Here is a 25831-nt window from a genome sequence, read left to right on the forward strand (position 1 = left end):
AAGCAAGAAAAGGCCGACCAATACAGTAACACAGCAATTGACGACACCTCACGAAGTCTCTTCGGGCGAGGATGATCTTCAAAGCAAAACCCAAGCGAGAAGATACCCAACAAGAATGCCGGACGACTAAATTAATGTGTCTTTTCCTTTTAACTAATTTATCCCTTTTTAATAACATTGCTTTTAATTATTCCGATATAGAAAGTAACCAGTACGCCAACCCTATAAGCAGCCCCAATGGTACCTTAACTCATGCTAGTTGTAATTACCTTGATATTCTCGATTAAGCCAAAACTAGTCAATAATAATTCCCTTAATGTTCTTTGTTTCAAAATCAGAAGCATCCGGGATAAGTGGCTCAAAATTTAAAGTATAATTTCATTTAATGATGTTTGCCCTTTTGACGTAACAGGATTAACAGAGACATGGCTTTCCGATAATGATGACACTAGTGATTTTTTACTCCCTGGTTACCAAATAATCCATATGCCCTGGAGATTGACTAAGTGTTCTGGGGGTATCTCACTTTACATCCGTTCGAATATAAATTTTACCAGGCTATCAGAGTGCGAGTCTATTTTCTCTACCCAGATAAATCTCAGATGTATTTATTCAATAATTGTTAACATAGTTATCGGCCAAAATTCCTATATACTCTCCTTGTTTTATAAACCTCCTCCATTTCCGACCTCATGTTTTTGTAATCTGTTTGATGAGTTCTGTAATTTTATTAATCTACCCCATAAAAAAGGCAATAGTTCTTGGGGACTTTAATTGTAACCTACTCAATGTTGGTAAAAATATTGAATCAGACACTTTTTTTGAATCAGTGACCGCAATATAATATTTTCGGATCTCTCAGATCACTTTCCTATTTACTTCTCACTACCTTCGCAACCACTAACACTACGCTCTAGAATTAATATCCCAACACCTACTAGAAATTACAGCTCTGCAGATATGACCCATTTTATCGATTGTCTAAGAACCACTGACTGGTCCGATGTTTTAAATTGTCAAGAGGTAAATTCTGCCACAAATGGTTTTGCGCAACGACTAAGTGAGATACTGACCTATCAAATTATAAAAATTATAAAAACTTATACACTAAACTCATCCGTGAAGCGAATAAAAATTATTATTATACAAAAATTCTCAAATGCAAAGGAAACCTAAAAAAGACTTGGTCTACCATTAATGATATACTCTCAAAAAATAGAAAATCAAAGTCTATACCTATTCGCCTTAAAGACACAAATGGCAGATTAATTGACCCTTTACATGCACCTGACGCATTTAATAATTGTTTTTCTAATGTTCCTCATACTGGCTGGCTCCCGCACCTCCTTACAGGCTTTACTCCCTTGCTTCAATTCTAAATCCACGTTTTTCTGCCCAACTGATAGCAATGAGGTACTTCAAATCATCGGTTCACCTGACTGTTTTGGATTAAGTAATAAGCTCCTGAAGACCATATCTCCTTTTGTTTACGAGCCCATCAAGCACATTGCCAACCTATCTTTAACCCACGGAGTTTTCCCTGATTTACTAAAGTCAGCCATTGTTATTCCAGCTCTTAAAAAGGTGATCCAACTGAGATAGGTAATTATCGTCAAATCTCATTTCTTCCTGTTATATCCAAAGTGCTCGAGAGAATTATCTTCAGACGTCTGTCTCCCTTTCTGTATGGCAGTCAGCACTCCGTTTCCTTGATTTCTTCTCACCAATATGGCTTTCGGCCGAAAATTTCAACTTCTCATGCTGACACGGTCGATCATAATATTTTCATAAGTAAATTAAATAGTTACGGTATTCGTGGTGTTCCCCTCTCTTGGTTTGACTCTTATCTATCTGGAAGGGTACAGAGTGTGAGCTTAGGTGGAGTATCCTATCAGCCCTTACCTGTTCGGAGGGGTGTCCTGCAAGGCTCCGTCCTAGGCCCGATTTTATTTCTCCTATATATCAATGATCTTGTTATGGACCTGGGCCCTTCAGTATATCCTGTACTATTTGCTGATGACAACAACTTCTTCATCACTGGAACTAATTTACCATCGGGAATAACCTCTGCCCAAGTCCTTCTGAACAGAGTCCAGACGTGGTGCCTTACGAAGAACATGACCATTAATAGCAAAAAATTCAAGTAGTGTTATTCAGAACCCCCTACAACAAACACATAATCCAACCTGCTCTTGGTCTCAAGTACTCCCCCGACATCCTCCCACAAGTGGAGGTTGCCAATTTTCTTGGTGTATTTATTGACTCATGCTTGTCATTCTCTAATCATATTTCTTATATCACAGCAATAATTTTAAGACAAGTAGGTATGATTAACCGTGTGAATTATTTTCTTCCTCCTGAAATCCTAGTTACCCTCTATTATTCCTTTATTTTTCCTTACTTTTCTAATTGCAGATCAGTTTGGGGAAACACAAACCGGTCCTTCACTAAAAAACTCAAATTTGCCTAAAACCGTGCCATTAAAGCAGTTTTTTGGATTCCCCGTCTATATCCAACCCATGATTTGTACTCAGATTTGGTTAAGCAGTTTTTCGGCTTCCTCGTCTATATCCAACCCGTGATTTGTACTCAGATTTTGGTATAGCTCCACTAGATCAAATCATACAAAAACTAAACTTGTTGCTTGCTTACTCTGCTTTCCACAACAATCTTCCTCCTCAAATACAAACCTATTGTAATATTAATAATTCGGAAGCCCACTGTCTCCATTCATCCAATAGAGCCTTTATAATCCCTAAATGTGTTTCTAGAGCTGCCCAGCAGTCTCCCATTTACAAATCCATTATTCAATGGAACAAAATACCCTCCAGTGTTGAGCTAGCCACAAGTTTCCACATGCTGTGCAATAATGTAACAAAACTTGATAATGTAATTTAGTCTTTCAACTTTTAACCAATTTGCTTTAATTACCCATGTTATATTCTTCATCTTTTTTTCAGTGTCACTTTTTTTTGGTCCTTAACAAGTTCTCTTCTAGGATCTTTATTGTTATTGATGTTTGTGTTATGTTTTTATTCGAATAAATCGAATTGAATTGAATTAATAAAACTGAGGTGACTTACCATATCTTCATCCATGGCTTCCTCAACCGGTATTTCATCAAGGATTTTGATTTCCGCAATTTCAGGCTCAGCCTTTTCAGCAGCTGCAGCAGCAGCAGCAGCTGCTGCCTTTTCTGCTTCTTTCTTCTCCTGGGCCTCTTTTTCCATTTTTCTTTGCTAAAGAGTAAACAAATTACTTAGAAAAAGCACTTTAATGAGATACAAACCAAATTCATATGTGTTCGCCAGAGAGCACTTGGAAGCTAAACAAGAAATATTAACTGCAAACATAAGTTAAGGTTAATTTACTGAAGTTTTGACACAAAATTCCTTTATTGTTTCAAATGTGAAATAGTTTCAGCCCAAACATTGCTCTGTATCCAAAATACAACATATTAGCGAAAAAATGTCTCGTTCATGAATATGTAACGATCGTCAAATGTAGAAGATACAAATTTGAAAAAGAAGTAATTCGAACATGCATTCTACTGAGGTTTCTTAGTTCAATGCAAGGCAAAATATGACGGTGAATACCAGAAAAGGAATACTACATAATACTGCTACTACTGAAGACTAATAGTAACAAAGCCGCGTAGATACAACTGCTCCTCGCCTAACCCAATCTACTCATAGATTCCCTCTTTACTTCCTCCATCAAGTTCTAACTTCCTTCCGAGTACCAAGGACAATGAAATCCAAGGGCTCAAATTCGTTTAGCGAAAAATAACACAGCCAAATATACCTTGAAAATTAGCAAGATTCTAGAATTCAGTTTTAAATGAGAAAGACCTCCACACTCAAGTATGCAGTTTTATGGTAATAGCAGGCGCTATAAGAGAATTTTAGTCAGATATCAGCCTAATGGCACACCTCTGCTTTAATGCAGTAAGATCAGGAAAAAAAAGAAGGGGGTCAAGTTGTATAAACTGGAATGCCCAAAAAAGAAAAATATACTCGACTGACAATCCAGATTGCAAAAATTAAGCTCTCCTTGACAATCTCGACTGTCATATCCAGTGATCTTTGACAATCCCACAATCCGGATTGTTAGAGATTCCCACAGTCCGGATTGACAGAGATTGCAAAATCAGCAATAAAATTCAGAAGTTTTCATCATGGACTATGCTGAAATCTTGAGAACTTGTTATTTTTAAGAATATTCTCCATAAATATACATAAAATGGTTCCAGTGTTCCTCAATACCCATCCTTGGCAAAACTTTGTCTATAAGCACTCATTTCTATTGATGAAAGTTTTTGTCACCATGCATCTTACTCCATATGCCAGTGCAGAAACGGGATATTTGAAAATCAAAACTACCATTCTAGCAGTGTTATATCCGACATCAGTGTCAGTATCAATCATGTCAATCAGTGTATTAATAACCTGGTGATAGTTTTGAAATTTGTGCTATTTTTACTATCCAAAAGATTTTCCAGGTGGCTCCAGTTGGATTAATATTCTTCAATATATAATGAAAATTTTTCGTTTTTTGTGATAAATTCCTTCAATTCAGAGAAGGGGTTACAAACTGCCGCGTATAAATACCTCATATTAGACTTGCCCAAAGCTATCACATCTTTACAAATCCCTTTTCTTTTCTTTTTACAATATAGTTATAATTAGAAGCAGAAGATAAAGATAGTACTTAGAATCTACTACAACTGGAACTTGAACTTGAACTAGAAGATCTGAGTGGGTTAGAGCAAGTAAGTTAAAAGTTCAAACTGGGTGACAGCCGTTGGAATTGCCAAAAGCTAGAAAAGGCAAAAAACTTGTTCAGGATAGATTTTAGTAGTTATGCTTGTTAGTCAAGAGACAATAACGAGGAAATCTGTGAAGACAGTGAATAAAAGAGTGAATACAAGTGGTTGTTTCGGATATATATGCAACAACCGTCATCAGCGGAATATAATGTAAAGCAAATACAAAAATAATCAAATTATTCAAAAAATATAATCGATAAAATAAATTTTAAAAATAAAGCCATAAAATAAATTTTGAGATAGTCAAAATCGAAATTTTTCGATTTTAGGTTTAAAATATATTTTATCGATGAGATATTTTGAGCAAGTATGACTTCTTCTTATCTGCTTTATTTTTATTTTGCTGATGATGGCTGTGCATATGGACTCATTTCTCGCCTGTGAGCCCAAGCAAATTCAGTCCCAGATTTTGGATACAAGTCCAGTGGAAATTGTCAGTCACGCGTCAAACCAAAATCAATCCAATCTTTTATCCCTTAATTTTATGACATCATTTTTACACAATCCTAAAAAGGGCTTATCCCAGATTTGCCTGTCCAATTACTCGGACTATTTGTCTTAGCCTTTTCTACAATTAGCCATGTCTTGATGCCTACTGAAAAATACTTGATTTCATTTCAAAATCAACGGACTAGGTCGAGGCCTTCGGCCTCGATTTAAGCTTACCCTAGAGCTTGGTGACAATTTAATACGAGAAAATGACCTAAGGACCAATAACAATTAACCATTTATCATTGGCTATTTTATCAGATTTGATTTTTACGATTGACCATACATATTTGAAGTTTATGATTGACCCGGCCCCCCCCCCCTACCCTACCACAATTCTTTGTTTTAGTTTTCATAATTTTGTAAATAGAGTATTGTATTTTTATTATACTTTGGTATTTTCCATTATGATTAACCTAACTTCACTTCTCGAGTATATATAGCTGTTGCATATATAGCTAAAATATCTGCTTGTATTTACTGCGTTATTCACTGTCTTCACATAATTTCCTCTTTAAATTCTCTTGTTTTGTATGATGGAAAGGCAATGCGGCCTTCGCCAGTATTTACTTTCTAAAATCCTCATTTCTGCATACCTTCCTATCTTTGCATAGCCAAAAGACAGAATGTTAGTAAATCTTATTTTTGGCGAAAAGAATACAGGCACCAACGGAGTGCTCAGATCGAATTGGGATGACACTAATTAGAAAATCCAAGCACGAAAAAAAAACTCAAATAAAAGAACCTATTACCTTTCTCTCTTCCTCAATCATATTTGGACACTTGCGAAGAGCCTGGTATATTTCAAAGCCACAGTCACGCATCATCATTTCTTCAAACACATGGGCGAACATATACACTTCAAAGCTATGCTCCTAATAAAAACAACAAACATTATTACCCTAGACAAGAATGCTCAAGGACTCGGGTCCTTTAGCGCCCGAGTGCTCAACGCCTAGGCTCTTATTTTACCATCATTTCTTTTTTTTCTTGCGTGAAAGAACAAACACATAATTTTTCTTTTTTTATTATTATTAAAATTAGAACTCATAATTTTGCTTAAGTGCCAAGTAAACCATAAAAGAAAAAGTTGAAAACTGGCACGAACTTCCTATCTAAACCTGATCTGAAAATTAATCTGACTAAAAGCTAATTTGAAGAAAATATATCGGTGCTATTTAACTCATCTCACCAATTTTATGCTATTTCACTTGTTATATCAGTGATATTTCACCAGTTAAGTGCCATGTATTTCTTTTACGCCAAAAAGATATTTCTTTTTTATTCTGAGTGAGATGGGTAAAAAATTCTTCGGATCTCAATTATTCGTTTCCTTCTTTTAAATTTCCGAAATTAAACGCTTAAAACGCTTTAATTCAATACAAATTTCATTCAGACTTAGCAGCACACAAAACGTCTTCCAACATTCCAAAAATAGCTTTAATTCAAAGTTGGCTTGGATTTCCATTAAAATCTCACTTAGCCTTGTTTTACACTAAACATCTTACTCCCCCCCCCCTCTTTCCCGCCAAAAAAAAGACCCTGAGAGATGAGTTACACGCTAAATCTTGCCTTGATGACAGACAAAAATATCCAAACTCTGTCCCCATTATTAAGCTTAATTTCTTAGAAAATAAAAGTTTTAGTCGCTTGTTTTTAATTTTATTTTTTACCTTTCATTTCGTTTAGTTGGCAGATTTAGTTAGAGAATTAATCTATACTATTGAAGTTAAACTAATCTATTTCTTACTTTAAGTATTATATCCTTAGTAGCCTACTGATATTTTACATGCTGTTTATACTTTATACTGTGAATTACCATAATTACATGCTTGTTATTATTAAAATCTGGAAAACAGTTTGAGATGGAAGGAGGGGGGGGGGGAGAAGCAGGAAAAAAGGCTTATAATGGTGAACACTTTTACATTGGACATTATTAAGATGCGAGCTTTTTTATCGTTTCTTCTTGTTTTCTCTTTTTCCTTTTCTGTTTATCTTTTGTTTACTTTGTTTTGTTTTCAGTTTATAAAGGCTTCCCGGCGTAAAGCCGAAATATTCGGGCTTATATTATTATTAGTGAAAAACATGTTTTTTGTTATTTTCCACTGTCTTATTTGAAATATTACACCCATTCTTCTATATTTTTATTTCGTTTTATTTTTAGCTGGAAAGGGATTGTGGTCTAAGAAATTGTGGTCTAAGAAATTGTGGTCTAAGAAAATCATTTAACTATAAAAGACGGCAGTAATTTTTTAAATTTTCAACCGATAAATCAATCATTTATAAAAACAAAAATTTAAATGATCTCTCTCATTAACCCTAATCAGTGAAAAAAAGAAAAAAAATACAAAAAAGGCAAAAAAATTTAACTATAAATTTTTGAGTAAACTAGTGATATATTTTTGAGTAAACTAGTGTAGTCAGTCCCTTGCATGCCACTCGGAATATTTTTCCAAATAAAACAAAATAAAAATATTGGAAAATATCCAATTATCCCAACGTATAAAATTTTTATTATCCACATTTTTTCAAATATCCGGAGCTAAATTTCGGATAGTTAACCCTAATCAGTTAGAAAGTGCATTGGAAAGAGCAACCACTGGTAATAGACCCAAAGAAATATCTAAGGTAATTAAAAATGTTTATTGCCTGAAAAGTTGGCAAAACTAGAGAAAGGGCTCCTCAATAATTAATAAGAGAGAGAGAGAGAAAAAAGGGTTTTATTAAAAAAACAAAAAACACATTAACAACAAAACCTGAAGTTTATTAAACTTGTATGGGCAGACATCACCCTTTACAAAACCCCACATACACAATTACTATCAGCCATCCTTAGCCCCCCCCCAAAGGGCAAAAAATAATAATGATAAAATAAATATATAAAAATAAACGAAATAAATTAATTTCTAAAAATGTCACGACCTAATTGGATACCCAACACACAAAACTAAAAATCATTCTTCTATTCTACCTCCTCGTCGCCCTCCCAAAAAAAATGTCACAATCACGAGAGAAAATTCGCCCAGCAAGGGTTAAAACTCATATGTAGACAAACAATGTCCTTTTAATTTACTGCAAAATTCATTTAGCTCATCAATTGCTGAAATATCCTGAGGTAATGGTTCCCACACCCGAGGGCCAACATGTCTTATGGAAAAAACGGATTGCTTTGTAATAACCTGAGGTCGCCGAACTAGTGTTGATGCTCTAGTCGAGTAGTTAGGAAAATTAACACCCCTTGTAAACATTTTCTTAAAACACTCAGGTAATAATGCGTGTGTATATTTAAACATAAAAAGAGCATTATAAAAACGGAATAATCCAGCCATCGGTAATATATTTACTTGATTATACCTATGTCTAATAGCTTAAAAATCTCTACTTTAAACAAAGCAAAACACATATGTTTTAAATGGAAAGTCAGAATGGCCTGAAAAATTATTTAATACTAATCATGCTTTGAGACCTTTGGCTGAAGTACTTGGCTGAAGTACTCGACCACAGAAGTACTGGCGTTCATAGTACCATGAGTAAAGGAACCCACCAACGATTACATATGACATTAAATAATCAGCTTCAACCAGTGAATGTGAAATAAATCCTAAATTATGTAATTTTTTTGGCAACTTCATTTTATAGTACAACTTACCTTGACTTCACCCTTATGGGGTTCAAGAAGGGATCTTAGAGATGTAACAGCACAGTCAAATTCTCCTTTCTTCGCAACTCGAGACGGATGAACAATAATTGCTGGATTCTCCTTCGAGATGGTGTAAATTCGCTCTAAATGTTTCTTCTGCTTTTCATCAATGACATTGGCGGGCTGTGAAAAATTGAAGGCATATTAATTGAAGATATAACCATAGAACTAGAAAACCTTGTATAAAAAAAGAAAAAAAGATTATGAACAAATGAAAAAATGATGAAGTAAAAAAAAATAAAGAATAACCACCAAGTTTTAGGCATCAAAAAAATTAAAGCAAAAGAGAAAAGATTCCATTAAAATTGAAACAATGAATCCTATACTAAAAAGATTCAAAAGATGGACAAAAGAAGAAAAAAAAACTTTCAATAAAGAAGTAAAGCGAAACCACATCTTTTAGACATTTAAAAAAGATTAAAATTAAAGAAAAATATAGTTCCCGTTAAAACAAAACAGAGATACCATAGTAGAAGATAAAGTTCTTAAAGAAGAAGATAAATTCAAAAGATGGCAGAAAATAAAATAAAAATAACCCTTTTCAATAAAGAAGTTAACCGAAACCGCGAACTTTCTAGAGTTAAAAAGAAAACAGTAAAGACATACAACCTAGAGTCACAATCTAGTTTTCTATATTTTCAAAAGAAGAGGGAATATCGAACAAGCAATAATCTTTTATTTAACAATCTATTAGATTATTACTTTTAGCAATAATCTAAAAGTAACAAAACAGTGTAGGTAATACTAAGACGGACAAAAGAATTACGTATGTTATGTATAAACCTTATATATATATATATATATATGTATATATATATATATATATATATGTATATATATATATATATATATTGGAGTAAATAGATATTAGAATATATAGAGATATTAGTATTTCACACACTCGTATACAAAATCAACCAATATCAGACTGAAGCAATTTGAAAGTCATAACTATACATAACGGGGAAGATATACATAACTATAACTATACACAACAAGGAATAAGATGCCCTCCTTCATTCAGGACTGATGCAAAAAAGCCTCCTGGAAAATTTTTAAAATACGGATCTAAAATATGTACTTTTATCTTATTTCAACCTTCTCCCCAACGTTTGGGAATACACTCTGCCGCCCTTCCCTTTCAGACATTTATGTACCTATAACGGCAGAGTATATTAATTGTATTTAAGGAATATGTTTATGGTGCCTGCAGACCTCATTACTTTTAGACCCAGAGATGGGGGCCTGTTGCAATTTATATAAGTTGGAGTATTACAGAGTACCCAAAGAGGTGATTTTTGGAATGATTGCCATTGATTGATTATTCAGCCAATGGCAAAAACGGTTGCCATTGGCTGATTATTACAGAGTTGTTTTTTTTTTCAGTGTTTTTATTCCACAATACATACACAATCCAATCACAACACTCCTAATCCCCCTCGAAAGGCTCCATGGCCAGGGATACAGAAAGCAAAACATGCCACAGACCGAAAAGAGAATGAGAATTTGGATTAATTCCAAATTCAAATTTATATTCGCTAAGATGATATTTCGACTTATGTTTTGAGAATTTATATAAATCATTTACTTTTTCAGGTTCCTTTTGCTCTTCAACTGCAGGTTTCTCTTCGGACTCATTCTCTTCTACGCCATTCTCTTTCTTGACTCCTTCATCCGGTTTAGACTCCTCTACCTCCATTTTTTCTTCTTTTACTTCAGTCTCCGCAGGTTCAGTAACCGTTTCCGCTTCTTTAGAAATCGCTTCGACAAGACGATCAATCAATTCAGCTTTTAAACCCTTGGCCTCCAATCCACGGAGCTCTAATTCTTTCTTGAGTTCAGTAACCTGTAACAACAGAAAAATATATTAATAGTTTAAGGGCTACAAACACCATAGATACACAGGCTCGCCCCCCTCCCTTATTAGGAGTGAGAGGGGATAGAGCATTCCGTATTTTGTTTCAGTTTCTGAAGCATCGGTATCAGGGCCGTATCCAAGATTTTTTGTCGGGGGGGGGGGGGTTACAAAAAAACGAAAAAAATTGTATATATTCATTTCTGTTACGTCGTTACGACTCGGGCAAACATTTTTTTGGGGGGGGGGGGGGTGTTAAACCCTCTATCCCAGCCCCCTGGATACAGCCTTGATCAGCATCTCTTCTCATTTCTTTAGAAAGCACTTTAACAAGATGGTCATTCAACTCAACTTTCAAGCCTTTATTCTCAAATCAACGTAGTGACGATGGAAAGCTTAAAGGACAGATTAAGAGCTATGAATACCATAGGGGCACCCATGCTTGACCCTTACGGGGAGGGGAGATAACGGGAATTTCATATTATAAAGTCCTTTACTTTCGGCTCTAAAGCTTTATTAACTGTTTCGGTTTCTATAGAATTTTGCTTTATTAAGAAGGTGAATCGCCCAGATTTAATTCATTGGTGTGATAAGGGAGCATATGATAATAAAGCATTCTGATAGTTTATGGGCTATGCAAACCATAGGTGCACAAGGGTCTGACACTTAAATGGGGGGGGGGGGGTAACAGCGATCTGTAGTATCTACAGCTGTCACCAGCATAATCACAGAAAGAAAAAAAAAGTTTAAGCAACAGTAATTCATTATTTTACTATTAGAAAAAAAGAATGATTGAGATAATTCTATTTTGTGACCATTTTTGTCTTTAATTTTGCAGACCACGAGTAGGCGTTTGATTTAGCTGATATAAAAAAAACTTTAGTGAAAGTCATATCCTTATGGGGTAGGTATATCATATAAATGCGTTAAACTTGTTATTATTCCGTACAAGAATGATATCTCTATGGTTGAGGTGAGGAACGAGATAATTTGTTGGTTCGGGAGGGGGGGGGGGGGTCACGAGTTAAGCCGTATCGTGCCAAAGGATTGTTTTCATGTCTTTGTCTTAATGAACACATCAGAGGCTAATGTTTAATATGGTATCGAATGGGACGATGAGCTCCCATAGACTTGAATTATGCAGAGGATATGGGATTTCTAGATAAATGGTAAGCAAAATTAATGAGCTTTTGGAGGTTTTGAAAGCTCCTTGTAAAAGAATAGGCTTGAAATACTAAGTTACTTTAACTGGGAATATATGAGGATGAAAAAATTGAAGCGTACCAAGCCTTATGTATTTTAACACATGGATGTGCTCTTAAAGAAACAGTAGGTATCGTCACGCTATTAAAAGATAAAGACTACGGCATTGGACTTTACAGTCCCTACCGGCAGTGCCGTTCTCCATTTCTTGGCCCTTCAGCCAGGAAGTGCAATGGGGGCCAACCATCCTGTGCTTCCGCACACCCTTCCTGTTTACCCTCCCCAGATTGCTCCAGGTACCCATTTAGAGCTGGATCGACTCTGGCTGAGCTTCCAGAGTCACGCCACTGACCCCCGTTCCAAACTAAATAATTGGGTACACTAGGATTCGAACCCTCGCCCTCTCGGACAAAGGATCCTAAATCTAGCGTTATTAAAAGGGCCGCAACAAAATCAAAACACATTAGTAATTTAAAAAAAAGAATTGAAAATAAGTCAGCTCAGCTTTTTTGCTTCCGAAAACTTGATAAGAAGGTTAAGGACATTCGATACCAAAAATGTCATTTTGAAAGTCTCAGCGTCAGCTGACAATCTCAAAGACAAAGGCTCCATTAGCAAATTTTCTCAGTACCACAGGGAGCTTCAGAAACAGTTTTGTTATAAATTGATTGGGGATCTTAAATGTGTCAATAGTTCGAATAGCTAACGAGAGGCTAGTTTATAACAAAAGAAACCTATAATCTCTTACTAATTGTAAAGCAAAACGCCGTCTAATAGATGTACGTACAGCATAAATAATGTGCATCCTGTGCCCACAATGATTTCAATTAAGGTTGGTAGATTCCAAAGCTGTCAAATTATTGAATGAAACTTGTTTTGAGCTGATTTTTAATGTTTTCCAAGCAGGTAAACTAGAATATTTTTAGGGACTGCCCTTTCCTGAACTTTAACAACAAAATTCTACTCCGTTCAATCAAAAAACCAAATTGAAGCTTTCTAATGATGCGAGTTTGATCTCTATCTCCGGCACAAAACGGGACAAGTTAAATGGTTTTTATAAGATTTTCGAGAAGGTAGGTGTCGGCTATTAGTTTTCTGTCGTTTATTCAGATTTCTTATCAAAGCTATACAAGCTATGGCAAGACCGCCCAATCAATTCTGAAAAGTTTGGCCGCACAGACTAAAAAAGGTTATAATGGGCGAGATAGGGTGATTACTTAAAGTATCGAACGACATTAAGGAAGAGGATTGCTCAGGTGGCAGAGCGTCTGATAGATAAGACTATCAATTATAGTTTCGTCGATTTAATCCCAGTCCAAAGAGTATGTAATTTTTCACAATTTGTCTGCAGTTTAACGATTTTCAGCAATCTTCCAAAACAAACAAAAATTTGTGGACGCGCCTGAGCTAGACGCACCTGTCTAGACGCGCCAAGTATTATTTTTGTTTTATTCGTCCCTTTTATTCCATAAACCAGTAACATTGTCAGATTCCTCTATCTCTTTTTATTATGCATTACTCAATAAGAAAATTCTATGAGCTAACCATTTGATCTTTATCTAAGACTTGAAGTTAAAAGTGCTGGTTGAAGTTTTAAAATTACAGGAGTGGAAACTGACAATAGTGTAAGCAAACAAAAATCAACGTCATCTAGCATTTGGCGTCTCTTGCCATTTTTTTCAAGCTTTGTAATCGTTTTTCTGTCATGAACTGATATCAGACATTTATTACTACACACATTTTACCAACTACACAATTTATTTAATTATTCTTATTATTACACTGGAAAAAATACAAAGAAACGCCGAACGCTAGATGACGTTGATATCCTTTTGCTGATACTAGTGCCTCTCTTGTAAGCTACACATGCTCTTTGCTCTGCCCTTGACATTTTTTTTTTTCCGCCAGTAAAAAGCATAATGTGAAGTATAAGTAAGTAAAAGTATAAGGAAAAAGAGAGAAGAAGTTCTTTTTGAATCGTAAGACCTGGCTCTTGACACACATCATTTTAACCTCTTGACCTTGAAGTAGCACTTACTACTTTAGATTTTTGATGTTGCTGTTTTTTTTTATCCCTGTTTACCTTTGTCTTTTTTTAACATAGACAAGCTCATGTTAGCTTCAGCTATTTTAGCGAATTAACATATTTCGACTCTATTCTATTCTTTAAGCGAGTTCCATTTGAGTAAAAAACCGATATCTAGTTGAAGTGGGCAAGTGGATAAAAATTTTATCGGGGGGGGGGGGGGGTGGTCCTTGCTCTTCGTAAATGACTATTTACAACGTTAATGTGTTGGATAAGTCTATTATCTTTAGTGTCCAGACGGAGAAACGAGTAAAAATTTTCTTTGAAGGTTTTTAGGGACATGGGGACTTTAATTTTTGTTTGTTTTTTTTTGGGGGGGGGGGGCAAAACCTTTTTTTTATCCTCACTAAAGAACGCTAACCATTTTTTTCTCCTCCTTACGCTTGTTGCCCAACGTGGGCAACAGGGCTGTGGCCCAATAGGGCTTTCGTGTGAATAAATTTATCTATCTATCAGACTTGTCTGCCGGTCTTCTATAATCCTACGGAATGTAGTGCGAGCAAGAAGGACAAACCTTCATGTTGGAGACCTCCTCTCGAACAAGTTGAGAATACACAGCCTGGTCTTCTTCTTTCTTTTCCGCCCCATTTTCTGCTTCTTCCTTAGCAGTAACAGCTGGAGCTGGAGTCTCTTCTGATGTTTCAGCTGTTTCCTACAATTAGCAAACGATTATTATAGTTCTTAAAATCGTCTGCCTACAATTAACGAGAATGGTAAAAATCTTATCTTTTATATATTACTTAAATATTAATGAAAAAAAAAATTCAAACTGAAAATTCTCTTATAGAACAAGATTTTTACCAAAACACTAATAAAGAAGAAACAGAAAACTAGTATAGAATTTTAGATAGATTTCAACAAACGAAGAGAAAGCTTACTCCCACAGAGAAAACGATTAAATTTAAAATGGAGAGCCTTTGAAAAATGGAGAGCCACTCCATATATCATCTTTATGGACATTGAACTTGTTTAATCCACGTGTAGTATCGCCATCTAGTATATTTAACTCCCCCTAACATATAAAAAAAGGACAGCCCAGGCAAAAGATGAAAACCAGTTATGTGCCTTAGATTCCTTTGGTTCTTCCTCCTCCTTTGATTCAGCTTGGCTTTCCGGTTCTCCATCTCCTAAGAGTTTCCTCTCGAGTAGGTTCTTGTATCCCTCCTTCATCTCACTCCACTCTAGTCTTGTCGGCATGCAGTTCCAGACGTCAGGCAAGTAGATCACAGTTGTCTCCACAGCGGCAGGCTTGCTGGAGGTTGGAGGTCGCTCGTAATGTATCTCCATGAAACGACACCTGAGGGAGCACAAGAGTCACTGACATTTTTCAGAAGAAAAAAAAATTGACAGCACAAACAAAACTAAAGTTTAAGTATTTAATAGAAATTAAGCTAGACTTACATCTATACTATGACGCACTTAATTTATTTGTTTTTTACGCATCCCTAAACAAATGGACCACTTGGGATAAAATTTGGCACGACCCCCTCTGGAAGGAAAAGGTCAATCGACAGGTGAGGAGAAAGGGAGGATTTGGAAGAAGACAAATTTGAGAACTCGTACTTTTGAATCATAATTTAAATCACGTCTGCCTTATATGTAGTACGTCTTGATTTTGATAACGGATGAGAGAAACGTTTTAATTTTGTTAAAGTCTAACTTTACCACAGCAAATGCCATGAAACGACGGGAAGTGACAGAAGACGGTCAAGAGGGAGTGAGGGGGGAGTTGCTTCGAGGAGGAGGGTAAGTTGATAGTAAAGTGACATCAGTAAGCACAATAAAGTCAAAAATGTTACACCAAAAGTATATGCTAAACCATTATAAAGATTCCCAGGCACCACCACGCAGCTTCGGCTAACAAGATATAAAATATTAGCTCGAGATGCTAACTCGAGAATATTCTATTTGATTTTGGTTCAAGTAAGTGGTACAGAAATTGCTCCAAAATTTGGACTTAGATACATTTAGTAATTTTGGCTGGCGCGGAGTTGAGGGGGAACCGTCTGTAGGATGCTTAATAACGCTCTCACCAAATGGGGGTTGCTTTTCAAGCCCCTTGCTCACTGGAGAACGGAGCAGGAATGATACTGCAGCACCAAGGGGAAGATGTAACAAGCATTTGCTGAACAGCACCACCCCAAACTCAAAAGATTAAGCAACTTGAAACTCGATCACCAGCCAAGTCATGGCCACAGGAAGAGTGGAAATAAAAAGCAATCTGTTTTACCACAAATTGTATTTAAATAAAGATGAAAGATTATGTCACAATGACTAACAAAAAAAGTATAGCAAGAAAAGAGAAAAATTGACAAAACATAAAAAGGAAAGTGAATTATTTTTGATGTTAAGTACAGATATAAAATATATTACTTGGTGTATTTCGAAAAACCTGACGAAACAAATCTATTTTCAAAAAAATACTATGTCATTTCTATGTTAAGGTAGTACTTAAAATAAAATAAAGCGAATATAATTGAGGAAAGCTCATAATGAAGAAATAAAGAAAAAAAAGTGGGCATTAAACTGAAAATCTAAATTGTTTCTTTTCTTTTTTTTCTTTTTTAAACTTTAAACATGGTTTCTGCAGAAGTAGTGGGACCAAACGATATCAAAATTAAAGGTACTGTACTAATATCTGTACAACAAGAGAGGCATCCACTCGACAAAAGCAAAGATCTGACGCTATCTGATGCTGTTTAAACGGGTATTCAGGGGTTTCTCACTCTGGGAACTATATTTAAACTTTAGTTTTAACGGGATTTAGGGGGGAAGAAGCTTAGATTAGGTTACGTATTTAATATATGCTAAGCTTTACCCCCATCCCCTAATGTGCAAATATATAGCCCAATTTTGTTCATAAATTATTATATTTTCATCCTATTTTGTTTCATTTCATTAACATTAACCAAACTTCACTTCTCGCGTGTTGTGCAGATGTTAGAACAGTACCAAATTAAATTAATACAGATGATTATTTACTATTCTGCCAACAACAAAAGTGGATTTTATTCATTTTTAAAGGAAAAATTTAATCAAGTTTAACTTTTTAAATGTTCTTGACAGGAGCGAAGAATATTCTATCAATAGCAACGATTTAAATGAAAACATATCATTTACCAAATAACACACGCTGCAATGTAAGTTTTGGAATATGCAAACATTTGTTCACATGAATAATCAAAACGATAACAATCCAGTAGTCTGTTCTTCTCCAAATTTAAAATTAAGAGGTGCTTCGTAAATCGCCCCGTAGTCTATTTCCCTATTACCATAACTTTTAGTCATTTATGCACGCACAATAATAGCCAAAATAAAAGAAAACGAACAGAAACTGAAATATTTAGAGTTTAAACCGCTATTTATATTTGAATTTAATTAGCCTAAACTAATTAATTCTAAACTATAAGCACATGTAGTTATATATAGTTATAGCACATATAGAACCAACATATTGTTAATATAACGTTTCATTCCGCGGATTATCTTGTCCTTATAAATACTAACTATGATTCTTAATTTCTGTATAAAAACTTCTCAAAAACGTAAATTTTTATTCTGCCAAGTCATTACAACCAAAAAAAGGTAGGTGTGCCTATACAAGTAACCAAATATTATTCTATGTGTTTCTTATTTTTTGGTAATACAAAAAAAATGGAAACTTCTGGTTAGATTTTGATGTCAGATAAATTAATTGGTTTTTGGCTATAAAAACAATTCATCTACTTTTCAACGAGTGTTTATAAGCCAAAAGAGAATAACTGTTACATTTTTGGCATACCAAAAATTGGATTACAAAAAATAGCTATAACTCGTACACCATATAGATGCTCCTAATTACACTGTTACTTAAATTTAAAGTGTCGTTGTAGAGGGCTCTCAATATTTCCAAAAATTAATAGCCCAATAAGCCACTACAGATAAAAAAAAAACTTTAGAGTTTGGTACTTATCCAATCGAAGACCTAATAATTTATAATATTCCACGCATATAATGCGTTTTCACAAGTTCGTTCCGATAATTCTTCCCCGTTGAGAGTAAAGGGATCCTTCAAGGCGTTTGAAGTCAATAGTTTCCTCGATGTTTGTTCCAAAGTTTCCTCGGTGTTTGAAGACAGCAGTTGAAGACGGAAAACTATGTTTAGGTTCGATAGCTAGAGCGAATTGCCTACCACCATTGCTACTCCATTCTCAATAGATGTGGGTTTGAGGAATGTAACTGATGACTCTGGCGGAATAACCTTCCAAGAGGATTGCTTTCGTGCTGATACATCTTCTACTTACAGTTTCTGGTCACGAACTGTTTTGTTTTGACCCGACTGCACCAATTCGTCACGATTGGACAATTCGCATTAGGAATCTGGCCTTTAGATATAGAGCCACTTGGTTTCCCAGTCTGACTTCAAGCATTGGATATTAATCATAAAAAGAAAGCACCATGGTGCTCGTCGCACCACTAACCAACACTGTTATTTAATCATAAAACCTTCAGGCAGGATGTGTGGCGTGAGCTCCATCCCGCTTTTTTCCATACAGCAAAGTTTTCCTGAGTTTCTTTTCAAGTGTCTGAAGCAGTGGAGCAGCAAGAAAAATGTCATCAAACACTGCGTTTAAGACTGATTACCTGTTACCATTGATGTTTGTTAGAAGAGTTGCAACCGTTTACCTCCTCACGTATTGCAGTTTTTTTTTCTACAGCATCTGGTAACTCAAGTAACAAAGAAATGATTCCAATGTGTACACCATTGGCTCTAAAAGCGAACACTTCGTGCGGACTGATCTGACAGGGTAGAACATCATTTTTTATTGAGCTCTTATTAATAATCTTACTAGGTGGGTAGCCAACGGTCCATGTATTGAAATGAAAACAAATCCTTCACTTCTTAGTATAACATACCAATCATCTGGTAAAATAATATGTCCATGATGTTTTTAGAGTATGTTGCGTATGATGCAAAAGCCATATAAAACCAATATATTTCTTCATGCTTCAAATCAAGACGTTTTTTTATCTACAGTAGTCACTGAGCCATTATTTTCCCAATATATTCAATCTTTATCCAATCAACCATGATTATTTACATGATTATTTTAATCTTGGCTTGAACTTACAAAAGTTTGGTTGAAATTTTTTTCTAAAAAGGATAGCCATCCATAAGATTTTAATAAATAAACAACTTATAATCTTTTTCGCTAAATAAATAATTTAGCAGCAGTTTTATTTGTTCCCCCTATGACTCATGTCATAAATCAAAATATCTGACATATTTCCCAAAAAATGTTTAATTGATCATGTACTGAAACTTCTTTAAAGTTAAAAAAGAGACCATGTCACCTGTAGACAATACTTCATTACCTAGAACTAACATTCTAGTTGAGAAAACCCAGTTGTGATAACCCTTTTTTAACACAATTCCACCACAAAATATGACCAAAGGCATATATTAGATCCAGCCTGTGTTTTGAGTAAAACATATTTTAAGCGACCATGGCTACGTAAGGGGATATATATATATATATATATACACATATATATATATATATATATATATATATATATATATATATATATATATATATATATATATATATATATATATATGTGTGTGTGTGTGTGTGTACTGAAGACAGCTAAATGGAGGTCATTGCCCACATATTTTCTTAAATCCATTACTCACATGCTGAAAATTATCCTCCCTGCTGTTTGGCCTCTTTTTTTTATTTCTTTTGTTCTTCGTTTTGGAGAAACATGAAAAGCTGAAACTATCAGGCCACAAACCAAACTATCAGACCATAAGGAAATTGATAACGGAGAGTATGGCCTTATCGGGTCTTAAAGGAAACTATTAGGCCATATAGAAAACTGACAAAGGAAACTATCAGGAGTTTCGCAGGATTTATACGATCAAATGCATTAAAATTTGAATTCCAGTTAAAGATCTAAGTTTATTCAGATTTAGCCTGAAATTTTCTGAAAGTAAGCAGATTCTTCAGGTTCTGAAACTGTTTCGATTAATTACAAAATAGTTACAGCTAATTCTCTATTCAAACATAGGCTAGCCGAAAAATACTCGAATACTCAAAATACTTCGGATCAAAAATCATGATCCGAATTTCTTGTAGCCTATACACAATACATGAAAACAAATTCCAGGGCTATATTTTTGTATATATATAAAAAAAAAAAAAAAAAAAAAAAAAAAAAAAAAAAAAGTTTTGGCACCTTTTCAGGCCAAAACTATATATTTTGCAGCATATAAAATTAGAAAGTGACACTTTGTTTTATCACAACCGAAGGCGCTAGAACTAAAAAAATTTGGCTCAATTGATTCCCCTTCCAATTTTCTATCAGAGCCGATATGACACTATCACGACTGAAAAAAAAAATGTATCCGCATCAGTGAGAATAGAATTTCTTTTTCCCATAGATGAGTGAAACCTCTTTTGCAGGGCTCACAGACATGCTGAATTTAGCGGTATGATTTAAATCAAGATTGCGCTTTTTAGAACTAATTGCGCTTTTTATACAATATACGTATTTTTATATATCCTCCTAATATGTATGGTATGCAACCCCAACTGAATGAAATGCTATATACTTGGAATTTCTAAAGAAGACAGAAGCAGATTTTTTGAATACAAGTTTTATGTTCATAAATCCGTTTTTCTTCTGTTTCGGTTACCATATACAAGGGTTGCTCTACCCAGTTCTTTATTACTAAGGATAGATTTATATTTGAATCACAATTGCATCCAAAACGTTTTCGCATAACCAATAAACTTACTTTAATCTTTTTATTCGTCTCTAATGCTACGTGCAACGGAATTTCAGATAATAAGCATTTTAAAATACAAGGAAAAAAGAGCTAGTAAAAAGAAAAAGACTAATAAAAAGTCTTTTTGTAGACTTGAAAATTTTGTTTTTTACGTGAATGAAACTTTCACGAATTAATCTACAGTTTACATGTACAGGTAAAACATAGGCCAAATACATATGACATATCTACAACGCTTCATGTACTTCATAAGTAGCCTGTTATTCACACTAATAAAAATCAAAGTGACTTACCACTGGGTACAATTACTCAAATCAATGCCAGTGAGCATTTTGCAGGTTCGAATGGCTGTTTTTATAAGGACTGTTGGGTCGTTTGTCGGATCAACCCCATCTAGTGAGGGACTCCATGGACCACCAATCGGAATGTGTTCGTGTTTTCTTGTACCGACGAGGAATCGGATAAGGCTAGACGGGTGTGTAGCTTCTCTAACAATAGGTTCCTCTGTCAGAACAATTGACTTTTTGTAAATCTCTTCTAGTCCAGCCAGCGAAAGCAACATAACCTAAAAACAAATTACAGACTCAGTCTTAGATTTACTTTGATATACACTTTAGAACAAGACTAATTTACGTAGTATTTAAAAAATTAAAAATTAATAAAAAAATATATTTAAAATCACTACGACTTATTATCCACTCCCATAATATGAGGGAAAAACTAGTTTTGAAACCGATTTCTTTTGAATTTTACTGGGCCTAGTTTCAGCTTTTACCTAGGTGCTGACCCGGTGCTCCGATGTGGCGGGACTGAGGAAAGGCAGGTGATGTTTTCTAAGTGGTCAAGACTATCTCGTCATGATCCAAGCCTCAGAGTTTTCAGTGTTTGGACAAAAGATATATTAATGTCCTATGATTCCATGTAAGTGTACTTCAATTCCATTGGCTATTTTTTGTGACGAATTTCCAAAAATCATCATATAATTGATAATTTCTAAAGAGAAAATGTCCCCTCTTTTTTAAAAACCGAGTCAACTTTCCTTCAGGTTAATTAATGCTACACGACAAATACTTCCGCCTTTTTTTTTAAACTGACTAGTTCGTTTCTAAGAATAGCAAATTTTTTCAGACATTTTTCTAAAAATAGTAAAACAAAAAATTTTTTAGTCCTATTTTTTAGAAGTAAACTATCAGTGGTGATGCAGCGAAAGAAATCCTCCGTTAAAAACAGACTTATATCCTTAAAATATTTCTATATACCAACAGCTTTTAAAATTGAATTAGAACATACTGTTCTTATCCCCATTTGCTACCGCGGACATATCTCTATTTTCTCTACCCTAAGAAAGTAAGTAAACAAGAAAAATAATAATGAAAAAAAAAATAATAATAACTACTACTACTAACAACTCACTGCAGCACCAAGCCGTTTGAGGGCGACACAGCTGCGCACACTCCTCCATCCTAATCTGTTCAAAGCTTCGCTCTTTACACCCTCCCAAAAAGTCCGAATTTCCTTTAAATCCTTTCTTACGATCTCTTTCCACTCCTCTCGGTGATTACCTACTTTTGTTGGGCCGAAAAGGTCGATTTTTGGCAATCTGTCATGTTTCATCCGCAGAATTTGACCTAGCCATCTCAACTATTTTCTTATTAAAGCCCTAGAAAGCGGGAGAGACCTACATTTTTCATACAGCTTACTGTTTGATATACGGTCAGTCAGTCGGGTACCCAAAACTATCCTTAGACAATTCCTCTGAATAGCATCTAACAAATCCTCCTCCACCTCTCGATGCACCCATATTTTAGAACCGCCATCAATGTAGATGGATAACTGTCATCAATGTAGACTCCAATATTGTAATATTGGTTCGCAGACTTGTCATCCTATTCTTCTTTCAATTGTGAAATGACATCCTGGGCTATTCTATTTTTAACATCTTCACTTGTAAATGAGGCTATCCGATTGATCAATCTTCTCGTTAGCCAACATCTCATCTTTGTTATAATTTATTCCTAGTCTAAGCAACTTAGTATTCTTAACATTAATTTTCAACCATATTCTTGCATCCTGAATTCTCCAAATATTGAATACAAAAATCATTCATTTTGCTAATATTTTAATGTAGGACACTGAAATCCTCAGCATAATCTAAGTCTAGGAGGGTTTTACTTCGAATAGTAAAAAAGTAGAAAAAAAGTAGAAAAAATAAGTAATAAAAAAGCAAAATAGTAAGAAAATATAGTAAATTATTCGTCCAGTACAAGCTGACAACATCATTCAATTCTATATTTTATATACTTATCACCTGTAGCGCAAAACCAATTAATTGGCGAAGTTCGTAACTTAATAACCATACCTCAATACAGCGTCAAGAACAGCCCCACCCCCACACACCCAAGGAGAAGTCAGAATATCTGGACCTAAAAATTTATTTATTTGATTTTCGACCCTCCTGAACTGGGAACATTTCTCATCCTCACATTTGTCTAACCATTCCAATTTATGTTGTCCTGGGTGTATATACCTCTTACTCCATAAGGTTCATGAAAAAAAGATAGTGAATGAATTTAACATTTGCATGGTAGACCTTTGGACTGTAGAAATCAAATTTCATTTTAATATTTTACCTTCTTTTTCCCTCTCACAGATAAGGTATTTTCAATGGATAGTTAAATTAGTGACACTTCTTCTTTTATGGGGAGGGGAGAGGGGATTAAGTAATGTCAATACATTATGTATCTGTAAAAAAAATTGCACACCTTAAAACGGGGGAGGGGGATCTTCTTTAGTCTTTCCTTTAGCTGAATACTTACAGTTGTTCAATGCATAATAAACAGCATTAAATAAACAGATTAAACAGCAATAAAAGACCAATAACTTCGCCTTACGGAGACAATAGAGGGGGGGGGTGAGTCCCGCATACTTCTTTTTCTATAGTGGGAGGGGGGGAGTAAGTAACTTGATTTGATAATGCAGGTGTAAGAACAGTTGCATTGACCGTAGTAGCTAAGTTTATATCTTAGATAACACTTTTTTCGGATAGACAAGCTTACAGGAAAGGTACCTTACAACAAAAATACAATATAGGAAATGGGATGAATGTAGAATATCTCAAAATGGGGGAGGGGAGAGTTGGGGAAGTTGTAAGTCTCTTTAGTCTTACCTTAGCTGAATACTTATAATCGGCATCCAGTGGATGTGTTTCAGTCGGGTCATATCCAATTGGTTCAACTTCCTTGTTGAATATATGAAAGCTGGACAAATGATCCAAGCCAAGAGGCTTCTCAAATGAAAATGACTCTTGCCATCTAGACTTGGTGAAAAAGAAATCCGACGGAACGTAAAGGAAGGGATAACGATGCCGGAGATCTGTCACACTGGACAAAGAGCTGAAAAAAATATTTATATGCATTAAACCCGACAAGAATTTCCCAAGGTAAGATGGGGTCCACTTTATGAAAACTGGCTTTTACACAATATTCTAAATGTAATAAATAACTAATAAAAATAAATTCTTTAAAGCGAAAATATGGTGATTCATCAGCTTTTATACTATATTACATAACTTTCACTACCCCGAACTGAGAACTGAGTAAAATAGAAATTTCTTGTCGAAAGATAAATGTGTATAAATATTGCATTCACTTATTACGTAATATATGGTTAGATGAGAAAAATCAATTTCTTTGTATCTTTTCAACATAATGATAAGCATACTAGTGGTTAGGATAGCTGGCATTCATCAAGATTGGTAATAAAAATGCAGCTTTTAGTGGAATTTAAATAAAAAAAAAAAGGTTTTAATTTAACTAAATTTCGTTTTTTAATTAAAAAAGGCACCAGAACTTTTAATTTCCGTTCGAATGAGCCCTCTCGCGACATTCTAGGACCACTGGGTCGATACAATCACCCCTGGGGAAAAAACAACAAACCAATAAACACATGATCTTTCTTCTGGCAAAAAATACAAAATTCCCCATTTTTTGCAGATAGGAGCTTAAAACCTCTACAGTAAGGTTCTCTGATACACTGAATCTGATGATGCAATTTTCATTAAGATTCTTGACTTTTAGGTTGCGTTTTCTCTTTTTTTTAAATAAGGCATATTTTCTCAGGCTCATAACTTTTGATGGGTAAGACTAAACTTGATTAAACTTACACATTTAAAATCATCATAAAAACCAATTCTCTTGATGTATCTTTTGGTATCAAAATTCCGTTTTAGAGATTCGGTTACTATTGAGACAAGTTTGAACATTGCGAATAATTATATAAATCATCCCATTTTCTTTGAATTTTTCTTCTCTTTTCAAGGAGTCGCCAGACGCGCACTGTTAGTGGCGTAAATAGTTTCTTCAATCTCTTTAAGTTCCAAATTTTTAATCTCGATCTTAAAGCTTTAAAGATCAAATTCTTATAAGTTAACCATTCTCTGTGAATAATAAACCATAAAATTCATCAGCCACTAGCTATTAAATAACACTTTCAAAATTTGACCAAAATTAAAAACGGTTATAAAACCAAAGGATTATAAAACAAAAAAAAAGAGAAACAACACTGAATATTTCAATCTTCTTGTTGAAAGCCTGACTCAGAAACAGAAAGAATACAAGAAAGAATACTGGAAAAGAAACTGGAAAGAATATAAGAAAGCAAAGAAAGCAACAAAAGAAAAGAAAAAACAACAAAACAAGAAGAGAAAAAACACAGCAAGAGTAATATCTAAAATTTTCGTGGTAATATAAGGTGAGATAGATATAAATCTGATAGAAAAACATCATAAACTAAATAATCGAACAAACTACTTTATCTAAAACAAACTAGCAAAAGTTTCAAGACCCCCTGAGTCCGATTCAATTGCGAAAACCCCTTAGCCCTTCCACTAATCTCAG

At 34.6% G+C, this 25831-nt stretch overlaps 1 protein-coding gene across 4 annotated transcripts in view; it reads right to left on the reverse strand.

Annotated features, from left to right (window-relative positions):
• The window catches only part of LOC148952598 (cell division cycle and apoptosis regulator protein 1-like), a 63376-nt gene that overhangs the window by 20833 nt on the left and 16712 nt on the right, over positions 1 to 25831 (reverse strand). For all 4 annotated transcript variants that reach the window (XM_089089973.1, XM_089089972.1, XM_089089971.1 and 1 more), the window contains 8 exons: positions 24103 to 24328; positions 21230 to 21501; positions 15227 to 15458; positions 14676 to 14813; positions 10606 to 10863; positions 8967 to 9140; positions 6070 to 6192; positions 3084 to 3239 (listed from right to left, as the gene is read on the reverse strand). In XM_089089973.1, coding sequence (XP_088946099.1) covers positions 3084 to 3239; positions 6070 to 6192; positions 8967 to 9140; positions 10606 to 10863; positions 14676 to 14813; positions 15227 to 15458; positions 21230 to 21501; positions 24103 to 24328 — 1579 coding nt within the window. The remainder of the gene's footprint in view (positions 1 to 3083; positions 3240 to 6069; positions 6193 to 8966; positions 9141 to 10605; positions 10864 to 14675; positions 14814 to 15226; positions 15459 to 21229; positions 21502 to 24102; positions 24329 to 25831) is intronic.

Source organism: Artemia sp. Qi Xiang Cuo, chromosome 5 (genome assembly GCF_049724085.1).
Source record: "Artemia sp. Qi Xiang Cuo chromosome 5, ASM4972408v1, whole genome shotgun sequence".
NCBI classification, from domain to species: Eukaryota; Metazoa; Arthropoda; class Branchiopoda; order Anostraca; family Artemiidae; genus Artemia; species Artemia sp. Qi Xiang Cuo.